General features: G+C 53.2%; 1 protein-coding gene across 7 annotated transcripts in view; it reads right to left on the bottom strand.

Moving 5' to 3' along the window:
* Positions 1-723: 723 nt before the first annotated feature.
* Positions 724-11,464, bottom strand: part of CUL1 (cullin 1) — a 105,073-nt gene continuing 94,332 nt past the window's right edge. For all 7 annotated transcript variants that reach the window (XM_042926958.1, XM_042926963.1, XM_042926961.1 and 4 more), the window contains 10 exons: positions 11,216-11,347; positions 9,946-10,063; positions 8,749-8,825; positions 8,217-8,348; positions 7,125-7,217; positions 3,612-3,659; positions 3,450-3,532; positions 2,859-2,964; positions 2,171-2,284; positions 724-1,244 (listed from right to left, as the gene is read on the bottom strand). In XM_042926958.1, coding sequence (XP_042782892.1) covers positions 1,164-1,244; positions 2,171-2,284; positions 2,859-2,964; positions 3,450-3,532; positions 3,612-3,659; positions 7,125-7,217; positions 8,217-8,348; positions 8,749-8,825; positions 9,946-10,063; positions 11,216-11,347 — 984 coding nt within the window. In that variant the 3' untranslated portion in view covers positions 724-1,163. The remainder of the gene's footprint in view (positions 1,245-2,170; positions 2,285-2,858; positions 2,965-3,449; positions 3,533-3,611; positions 3,660-7,124; positions 7,218-8,216; positions 8,349-8,748; positions 8,826-9,945; positions 10,064-11,215; positions 11,348-11,464) is intronic.

The following is an 11,464-nucleotide window of genomic DNA, read 5'->3' as shown; positions in this document are numbered from 1 at the left end:
GACGCAGCAGGGCCCGGGGAGTCTCCACCACCACCTCCGGGGTTCGTCTGTCCCTCAGCCAGGAAGGGACTGCGGAAGGGGCTCACTAGCAAGTGACGCAGCCGGGGGAGCGCGGCCTAGAGCTCGGAGGGACCCCCGCGACAGGATGGGCGCAGGGCGCGCTCCCCAGGCCTCCGGTCTCCCCTCCGCTTACCAGGAGGCGCCTGGAAGCGACAGCTTCCGTCTGCGTGGCCCACCCACCCCGGGGTGCTTGCCTTGGGTCACCAGCCTCGGTTGGGGGCCGGGCGGTCTTACCAGGAAAAGCTGGCGAGTTCGCCCCGAACGGCTGCTCCCTGCGCGCAGGCAACCGGCTGGAACCAGGAGAGAGCGGCCAGGTCCCGGGCCAGGCTCTCCAGGCCGGGGCCGCGCCCCTTCCTCTGGCCTCAGTTTCTCCACCACGTGAGGACGTCAGGATTAACCCACCGGGTCCTCCCAAGCGTCAAACAGAATCAACACGCGGTTGCCTTCCGGTCCCTGCGGCAAGTCCTAGAAATGAGCAGGAGCGTCTGGGGGAAAAGACTGTAAGAGGCCTTCAAGTTTTAAGAGCTTCGAGTCTCAATCCACAGGATGCAGCCTGTTAGACTACAGGAAGACACGGGATTATAAATCCGCATAATCATTGCGTCTTTTGTGTACATGTAGACATCAGTAAGACTTGAAACAAAACCAAATGCGACCTGTACGGAAATTCTTTAATTCTCTTTATTTTCACACATTAAAAAATGAAACACACTATACAAATGGTTTTTCATAGCAGACTACACGTGGGTCCGTGAGACTTGCTCTCAAAGGGGGTGCTGCCAACGCCGATGCCCGAGGACGGCGGCCGTCGGCCTCGCAGCCAATGGACTGGTTTAAATGCGGTAGCATGCAGCCCTCGGGGCGCGACGCCCCTCTTCTTAAATTAGGTTAAATGGCGTCGGTGTCCGTATTTACAGACTTGAAACGTGTCAATCCTGAGCAGTTCTGATGTACGTCTGAGACCGGCCGGTGGGAGCCTCGGTCTCGGTTTTAAAAAGGGAGGTCCGGACGGCGCCAGGCTGGCTGCTGCGAGCTGGATGGAGCTCTTCTCTCGGCCCGGAACTACCTGCTGCGGCTCGCACAGGCAGACCCTTCCGGAAGGGCTAAGCCAAGTAACTGTAGGTGTCCTTTTCCCCATCAACTCGCTCCAGATATTCCTTCTCGATCAGAATGTCAATGCATTTCTGGGCATTATTTTAAAAAAGAGAGAAGTCGTGACAGGAGGAAAAAAACCACACGTATTACCGAAGAGATGGGCCACCCTCACCGGGGATCTCCCCTGCACCACCGAGAGCCCCGTCGGGGCAATTCAGCCCATCCACCGCGTCCCCGAATGGAGTCCCCTCAGTGCCCGTCTCCTTAACGGCCTCGCTGAGGTGACCGAGTGTCACGGGGCCACAGCCTCCCAGCACCCCAGGCGCCGGGCCGGCCGGGCCGGGTGCTGTGGAGGCCACGGGGTGGGAACCTCGCGGTCGCTCTGTCCTACCTGAGTCACTGGCAGGGACTGGGGGGCCGTGGGGACTCCTGAACAAGCCAGCGCCCGGGCTACAGGCCATCCCGGGAGCTGGAGGGGGTTCCTCCCGACTGTCGGGGCCCCCGCACCGGCTGCCGGTGACCCGAGCGGTCTCAGGACGCCTCGGACTTGCTACCTGGAAGAAGCCCGCGGCTGCCCCTGGAGCCAGTGCTCACACAGCGAGGGGGAGCACCCCGTGGCCGGGCTACAACTGGGACACAGCCGAGCGGGAACTCTACAGGTCGTTTACAGAGTCCCGAGGGAGGCGGAACTGCTGTGGGAGCGAGATTCGGGCCACAGGGGGCAATGTGGGGGAGGCAGCGAGGGGAAGCTTCGGGAACGCTGGTCACCTTCTAACTCTCGATTCGGATCTTGGTGTACAAGTATATTTACTCTGGGAAAATGAGCAAACCGGACACTCAGGACGCGTGCACCGCTCTGTGTACGTGTTTCGATAAAAGGTTTTAAGCTTAAGCCCATTTCCTTTTGTAGAAACCTAGTACGTATGGATATGCCGAGGGCCGTCGGCCTCGTTTTCGTTACACCTTTCTCTCCTAAAACGACACACGGGCAGCTTCTGCCGTGTGGCTCTTGTACCTTGATCACTGGGACCCGCGGCTTGAACCTCGAGGACAGCTGAGTCAGCACTTCTCCGAGCAGCTGCTGGTGCTTCAAGACCTTCCGCATCTTCATGATCCTCACGATGGCCGCCTGGTCACCCGTCACCCGGGGAGGAAAAACCGGTACAAGTCACGGTTACAACCGTTCCGGAACATTCGGGACAACTAGCAAACGGGCCGCCGAGGGCCGTGTCCGTGCAGAGGACTGTGATTTCATACACGGTCACAAACGCACGGCAGGATATGCGTTTCAACTCTAACAGAATAAACACGGCATACTTTGGTCTCCTCGGCAGTTTTAATAATTTCACCCGACTACAGAGCGTTTTAAAAATGAGAAAACACGTCCCAAGATCACTGTTGCACTATCGGCTAACTTGGATGTCAATTAAAAAATTCATTTTTATATAGAGGAAGGGGGGGGAGAAAACACGAGTCTGCAGAGCCGCAGAAGCTGCCTCGCTGTGATCCCCCTCCCCTGCCCCGTCGGACGCGAACTCGCCACGTTCTCTGTGTCCATCCGCTTCCTTCCTCTGCTCCACTCAGGGCCCGTCACCGTCCCCGCACCCGCTCCCAAGTCCCAGCCACCTCACGACCCACGCGGGGCGTCAGAGCGGCGTCACTCTCTGTGAGGGGTTCACCACCCCGCGCGGGCCCCAAGTCACCTGAATCAGCAGCTTGCGGTCCTCCTCGATATTTTTGTGTGTGGTCTCTTGTTCCTGCTTCTGTTCGGTTTTCATCGGCACGTTGATGTTAACCCTTAACTTCTTACTGCCGGGAAAAAGGAGGAGACCGATCGCTGTTGCTTTAAAGGACAGGTGCTCAAGGCCCGTGTGTGACCTTTAAGAAGCCTCTGCTACCCGAGCCCCGTCCCCACGTACCACTGGCCGGCCCCCCCACCCCCCGCGGTAGTTTCCATCTATGTGAGAAGCTCGGCCCCCAGCAGGCTGCCGCCACTCGGTGGCTTCCTGCCCGGCCGGTAACAGGCCACCCGTGTCACGGGAGAGCCAGTGCCTCCATCCGCTCTCCCAAATTTCGTCAAATGAGACAAACTCGAGGCACTGGGACAGACAGAGGCCCAAAGGTCCCCGGCCAGCCATTTAAGGGGACGCTTGCCCGGTGGAGAAACCGCCAGACACGGAACCGGAGGCAAGCGGCAGACGACCGAGGCCCACGCCGTGCCCAGCCTCCGTCCGCACGGACGCGAGGGGACGAGTCTGTGGTCCAGGACCATCCACCTGGCAGATTTTCCTTACTTTTTATAACCGAGATACAATTTGATTAAGGTGTCTGGCTTCAATTCCACCTCATCAACGTTCGCGTTCTCGTCTTCCAGAACCTACAGGACAACAGCTGTTACCACATCATCTCAGGAAAAGGCTCTCGTCTAGCTCAACATGGAACGTGCACAGACATACCAGTAACTTCGACTTCAATAAAATCTGTAGGACTTGTGCCAAAATGTCCTGCAATTGAAGAGAAAAAGGTAAGTTGCATTTTTCTTTGCAATACAAACCACACACACACAACCACATGGTTGATTTTTGGCAGGAACACAGGAGTCCCCCCCAGACAGGAGAATGTACCCACCCAGGGAGAAGGAGGTGGTGACTAGGAGGTCCCCTAAGTTCACTACCGCCAGCGCCTACTCGTCAAAGGGAAGCCAACCCCTCTGTGGCTCTGACCACCTCGTGGTAAAAACTGCCGATTCGGTTACAAACGTTACAAGCCACGCTGATCTCGTCACTTAAACCTACAGGAACCTGTCCGTCCATCCTGGACACGGTCACCACAAAAGCAACGTCCGAGGGCTCCCGCACGACGGCGGAGGACGCTGCTCACGGACACGACGGACTCGGCGGCGGCCGACCCCGTTCTCCACCTCCTGCGGGGAGCCCTAGGCGCCACGCGGGGCCGCCGGCCAATTCCTCGCCTGTAAACGCAGGTGGCGGGTCTCGGCCTCCTCCTCCTCCAACTCTGTGACCCCGTGACGTGGACACCACCACCTGCCCAACTTCAGTCCCCCAGACGCACCCCATACCTCCTACCCCGGTGCACGGAACACCCCCCGCCCTTCACGGACACCCATTCTGGTCACGTGACCAGCCCAGATTCAAACACCCCACCCCCCCCCCCCCCCCCCCGCAGGTCTGGGGCACTGCCGGCCGCTGCCACCAGAGGCCGCGCTTCCGAGCCCGACCTGACGAGGGGAGCGCTGAGCTCGGAGGCCAAGGCCAATGGCCCTGTCAGCCCCGTGGGGTGGGGCCGAGGGCGGCCTGAGCCTCCACCTGAGTCCAGCCCTCCTGACGAGATGAGACAGACTCTTACACACAAAGGGGCAAATTCACTCTGTCATTAGAATTTGAAGATGGACTCTGGACTGACTTGAAGCATCATCAAAAAATAAACCCTTTCCTGAGGCCCCTGGGTGGCTCAGTCGCTCTGCTGTCTGGCTCTGGGTTTCGGCTCAGGTCATGACCTCACGGTTCATGAGTTCGAGCCCCCACATCGGGCTCTGTGCTGGCAGCCTGGAGCCTGCTTGGGCTTCTCCCTCTCCTCTGACCCTTCCCTGCTTGCTCTCTCTCAAAATAAATAAACAAACTTAAAAAATAAATACTTCCCTAAGTGACATTCAATAAGGCCAGTGTTACCCTGTCAGCAAAACCAGACAAAAACATCCCAAGAGAACAACAGACCGATAACATTCCTATGAATGTAGATGTAAACTTCCTCAAGAAAATACTAGCAAACCAAGCCCAGCACATAAAGAATATCATATACATGCCCAAGTGGGGTTTACCCCAAGAAGGCAAGGGTGGCAATGTAAGAAAAGCAATGACTATAACACACCATATTAATAGACAAAAAGCATATTTTTACCTCGACAGAGCAGAAAAAGCAGTTGAACAAAATGCAACACTCTTTCATCATGGAAAGATTAAAAAAAAAAAAAACAAGGCTAGAAGGGAGCTTCTTTAATAAAGGGAACCTAAGAAAAACCTACAGCGATTGTCACCCTTAATAGTAACAAACTGAAGCTTTCCCCCAAGGTCAGGAACAAGACAAGGGTGCCTGTTCTCACCACCTCTAGTCAACACTGCGTGGGAAATTCCACCCAGAACAATCAGGCAAGAAGAAAAAATAAAAGGCATCCAAATAGGGAAAGGAAGAAGTAAAACTAGCTGTATCTGCAGATGACATGATACTGTAAAACCCCTAAAGAAGCCTCAAAAAAAAAAAAAAAAAGTTCAGCCAGGTTGCAACATATAAAATCAATACGCAATAATCAATTAAAATCAACAATTCCGTTTCCAAAAGTACCAAACACAACACTTAGGAATAAATTTAACCAAAGCGCAGGCTTACACACTCAAAAGTGAAACACGTGAACGAAATGAAGGAATGAAACACAACCTACATAAAGAGAAAGCCGCTCACGCCACGTACTGGAAGGCCCCGCTGGCAGGACGGGGACACCCCCCAAAGCAGCCCAAAGCTTCGATGCGTCTCTATCACAGCAGCAGCTGCCTTCTTGCGGGCACAGACCAGCTAATTCCGAAATTCACATGGAAATGCAAGAGACCCAGAGGAGCCAACACTATTTTGACAAAGAACAAAGCTGGAGATCTCTGTTTCAAAACTTGCTACAAAATAACCGCAAACAAGGCACTGTGGTTTAAAGAACTACAGATCACCGGAAGGAAAAGAACGAAGAATCCAGAAATTAGCCCATTCACCTACGGCCATCTGATTTTCAACAGGGCAGTCCCAATCAATGGGGAAAGACGTCTTCTAACCCTGAATCAGGCACCGGCTCCTTAGACCTGACCCTAAAGGCATGCACGACAAAAGAAAAAGGGGCTCTGGGTACACAATATATAACGAATTCTTACAACTCAACGGTAAGGGCAACCCAAACAAAAAATGGGCATGGGCAGAGCGTCTGAATAGACATCTCTCCAAAGAATAGATATAAACGGCCAGGAAGAACACAAAAAGACACTCAACGTCATCAGCTGTTGGAGAAATGCAAATCAAACTACCGACGAGGGATTACGTCATACCCACTAGGCCATAATAGCTGTAAAGAAAGGAAGCCAGGGTCGGGGGGGGCCCTCCCGTACTGCTGGTGGTGTGCACGTGAACTGGTGCCTGGCAGTGGCTCGGAAGTTAAATCTGTCACGACTCGAACGTTCCAGTCCTTGGCATCCACCCAAGAAAACTGAAAACAGGTTCTTACAGAGACGCGCATGTGAGTGCGCAGAGCACTATTATTCCCAATAACCACACGTAGAAACAACCCCAAGGCCCACCAACTGATGAGCGGGTCAACATAACGTGGTCCATGCAGATGCTGGAATGTATTTCAGCCGGAAACAGAATGAAACATACATGCCATCACGTGGAGAAACCCTGGAAACATGCCAAGTCAAAGGCACACACGCTCTGACGCCATTATCGTGAAGAGCCCAGAGCGGGCAAATCCGGAGAGACGGGAAGTAAGTTAATGGGGCTCAGCGGCTGAGGAGAGGAGCAGAGGGTAGTTCCTGCTAACGGCTAACGGGTCTCTTTTCGGGATGACAGGCGTGTTCGGGAATCGAGACAGCGATGGTGGCTGTGCGACCTCGTGAAAAAACACTCAACTGTCTACTTTAAGATGCTGAATTTTATGTACGTGAAATACAGCTCAATAAAAAATACGGCCAATAAACAGGAAGAAAGACACTGTAATCAAGTGACGTTTAAGCCTCCAAGGAAAAGCTTAGTTGGGAAGAGGGTTAACGCTGGGTTAAACGAACGTGCGAAAGCAGGTCTTGTGCATCCGTGTGAAATCAGAGACCTCCGCGCCGTCTCCCCACCCCCTCCCTTCAATGCTCACAAGAGGAGACGGGAACTGGACACGTCACAGGGACCAAGTAACGGGAAGGTACCATTTTGATCTGAGTGCTGTCAGTCAGCTGCTGCACAGCATACGCGTCTTCCGTGTTGTACTGAAGCAGGATCGCCATCTGGAAGGTGGATGCCTTCGAGGCCCCCCATATAAGAGAAAGAGAAACGGAATTTAAACGCGTGGAAAAGCCTCCAAAAATACACAGCTTAAGGCTGAAGAAGTTACGTATGAAACAAATTCTTGCAAAACGCGCAACAGAAAGCAGATCTACTTAAAAGAGAACACAAAGCGTCACAGCTCCACCAAGACGCACCGCTCTCCCGAAGGACGTCACTTACCGCCTTTCGAAGGTTAAAATAATTTGGAACTTTCTTCTACGACGTTTTGTCCACGCAAATACACACTATTTATGCATCCACACTCATTTACACAAGCACGCATAAAACACACAAATCCTCTTTAGGGGAAGAGACCCTAACGGACACCCTCCCTCTGCCACATATACACCGGGATCTCGAGAAGGCCGCTACAATTACCCTGGGCCTCAGCTTCTCCTGGAGAACTGAAACGGGAGTCACGTAGTTCTTATCACTTAGTAGTCAGTGCTGCCCAGAGCACTGAGGGTCAATATTAGTAGGAAACTGCTTTGCCAAAGGAAAAGGGCGATCGTCGTAATTCAGTACAGGAAACTCTGGCTTTTTGAGCTACGTGGTGTGCACTGGGCAGGATCTGTGCCAAATGCTTATTAAACACATTATTTTACTTAATCTTCACATCACTTCCAAGGTATAAGCACTGGCACCCCCATTTTATGGAGAATAAAACTGAGGCATCGGTGCATCACCTGCCCCTCAGCGGGAAAGCGTCCGAACTCCTCTGACTCTGAGAACCGCCCTTTGCCGGAAGCTCGACCCTAGATTCTGACGCACGAATCACTGGATTCCGATTTCCACAACTTGTCTTATCCTCATTTAGACTAAAAAAATATATTCCGATTCTGTGTCTCCCTCTCTCTCTGCCCCTCCCCTGTTCATGCTCTGTCTCTCTCTGTCTCAAAAATAAATAAACGTTAAAAAAAAAAATTAAAAAAAAAAAATATATATATATATTCTGAAACAGAGGGTGATCTTACCTGCAAAGTGTATCGATTTTTGAAGCAGTTGGTTACCAATTCTCCTTTGGACAGCTGATACAGCCAGGTCAGTTTTCTGCCACTGTGACGGCTAGCGTAAAAAGCTGTGAATCGCTGATAACTGCGTTCCAGCTGGATAAAAGGATAGCATTGTGTGGAGTACGTATCTCACCCCAGTCCGTAGTCACAGTCAGCGCTTCCACATAAACACACCTCCAAACGTACGGTACAAAACGCTCACTACATAAACGTGAAACCCGAACGGCGGGGGGTGGGGGTGGGGGTGGGGGGCGTGACTCTCACAAGGCGCACTGGTTGAGGCACGAGAGGAGAACGCGGAAACGCACTCTAACGGTCAGGCAGGTGGCCACCGCCACGGGGCTCGGCAGAGCACGGACGAGGCTCCGTGTCCGTGAGCCAGCTCGCGGGCCGTGTGGGCTGGCGCGGAGGAGGCCGGCCTCCGGACACCCGGCCCTGCCCGCCTCTGCGTTCCGTCGGGCACTAGCAGAACACGAGACGGAGCCGCCCTCACCTCTGACGGCAAGGCGAACGTGCAGGACTGCTGGAAGGGCCACGACCCGGAGCTTAGCACCTGGATGCTGAAGTCCACTGAGGCGGGGTGAAAAGGCAGGAACACGGTTAGTCCCACACACTGAAAGATGCTGCCGTTCGAATAAACGCGGACTGCTTCGTATTCAAAGAAACACACCGAATGAAAACACTCTGCTTCAGTAGGAAATTAAGAACCGGACGTATTTCAGTTAAATGATTTTACTCCGTGAAAATTAGTGAAAGGTCAAAGAAACAGAAACTCTTTTCCTCTAAACAGGGGCAGTTTTCGTTCTGCCTCCAGCTCAGAGCTACGACATCAGATGCCCGCCCCGCTTCCCGTGCGTCGGCGCCCTGCCGGCCTGGGGTCTGCTCAGGCGCCCCCAGCTCGCCGGGCACGGACACCGCGGCAGCCGCAACTCAGGAAGCAAAATCCCCAGACGTGAACAGCTACCTTCGGCGTGTTTCCTGTATACCCACTACTGCCGACACCACCGCCCCCCCCCAACACTACACGTAACACAAACTAAATGAGAACAAAAGTCTCATCAGTACCAATAGCTGACGAGCTCACTGGCAGAATTGCCAAGTTTAACAGTGGAATAGCGCTTCAGCTTTGGGGAGAAATGAAATTCGCATTTTTCATGTGAAAAGACAACATTAACAAGTAATGATGTCTGCATCATCCGCCAACATCCCCCAGAGTGGACCTGACGGGGGGCGGACGCGGCCCTGGGAGCGAGTCCTGGCGCCGTTGCGATCGGGAGCCATGGAGCCTTTGGTTAGTTTGACTCTGTAATCTATACACCAAGTCAGTCTCTTATAATTTACCAAAAAAAAAAAAAAGGCAAGAACTGATCCCAACTAAGGTTAAAGAAATTTATGAAGTATTAAACCGTGTGGAGCCCTGAGCTGGCAGATATCCCGGGTGGGGTGGCCACACCAGCAAGTGGAAAAGCCCAGGGCACAGCCCTGGGTCCCCTGGGAGAGGACGTTCATCTCCTAGGCTCACACGCGACTCAGGAAGACCATCCGGGAGGTGGCACTTGCTGTCTGTCCGTCCTTGAATCCCCGATAAAGCACCACCACACTCTGTCATCTCTGTCGCCTGCCACAAAGGACACGGACTTCCCGAAGAACACTGCCTGCAAAAACAGCTCATAAACACGTGGGTACTCACAGTCTAGCGGTTCTGAGTTCGTCAGGTGCTTTTTGAACTGCTCATTCAAATCTTTGCTCACACCAATGTCTTGAAACATCCGCTGAAGTTTAGAGGTATATTCAAAACCACAAGCTTGCTGAAATGAACCCAGACAACCGTCTCATTAATTTCTATTAGAAACAGAAGTGTATATAAGGGAATCTGACAGAAATCACACAAGACATAGGCTTAACCGTAGAAAATGACTACCGAAGCTAGTAACACTGAACCACATCTCACAGCATCAGTATGTGCAGATTCAAACCAGTAGGCTACTATTCACACAGTAAGTATCATCTGAGCACCTAAGAGCAAGGATCTCTAACGGAATGCGAAGAGGACATACTTTGTTTACTACTCTTACCCACTGTGATCAGCTGACACGTGTGCCCCCCAAACTCCGGCGCTAGAGCCCTAACCCCCAGTGTGATGGTATCTGGAGGCGGGGTCGTGAGGAAATGATTACGTTTAGATGGAGTCACGAGGATGGGATCCTCGTGATGGGATTAGTGCCCGTGTAACAAGGGACCAGCGTGCTCTCTGCCTGCCACGTGAGGACACGGCGAGAAGGTGGCCGTCACCAGGTTGGGAAGGGAGTCCTCACCAGAAATGGACTCAGCCGGCCCCTCGACCTTGGTCCTCCCCGCCTCCAGAACTGGGAGGATAGACCTGGGTGGTTCAAGCCCCTAGTCTGCGGTATTTTGTTACGACAGCTTGAGCAGAATTAGCTACCCACACAACAGTCATTTCAGGTCTCAGACACGTGACAGCGCCTGGCAGGCCAGGAGGCACCGAAACAAGAGCGGGCAGAGGGCAGAGGTGGCTGAATGAGAAAACAGGTGCTCAACGGTGGAGTCCGATGCCTTCTGTCCTCCTGAGGATGCGACCACTGAGGATGTGACCACTGAGGATGCGAACTAAACCCGGAGCAAAACAAAACACCCGCCAACGCAAAGTCGACCAAACACACGTGTGGGCTGAGCCACTGGAGCAGTTCGGGGGGAGGTGGGGGGGGGGGGGGGGGTGGGAACCAGCAGGCGCTCCGGTGGCCAGTGCAGCACAGCCCGGCCAACAGAACCGAGGGGCCCCCGAGGGCGGGGCGGATGGTCAGCAAAGCATGCGGGGCCCAGGACAGCCCGTGCCGTTCGAACTCCATTAGCTACAGGCCACCGACGACAACCTGGGACAATGAAAATCTTTCACAGCGATTTAAAAACTTTTTTTTTTTCCCAGAAATGATGAAATTTACCTTTAATTTAGAGATCATGCTTGCTTCGGCATCATCACTGGCACTGTTCTGATGTACGAGTCTTTTGGCCAGCATCTTTGCATAGAATTTCTGGAACACGTCTTTATCCTCTATATACTTGAAGACCACCATCTAGTGAAGTCACCGAGAGAGCACACTTAGTGCACTGAAAAGCCACAGTCACCGAACACACGCCGGCAGCTGACACGCGTGCTTTGTTTTGTCCGGCCTGTGTGCCAACGTTTACGA

This window comes from Panthera leo, chromosome A2 (genome assembly GCF_018350215.1).
Source record: "Panthera leo isolate Ple1 chromosome A2, P.leo_Ple1_pat1.1, whole genome shotgun sequence".
Lineage (NCBI taxonomy): Eukaryota > Metazoa > Chordata > Mammalia > Carnivora > Felidae > Panthera > Panthera leo.
The sequence above is the reverse complement of the archived record's forward strand: the minus strand, read 5'-3'. Positions and strand labels throughout refer to the sequence as shown.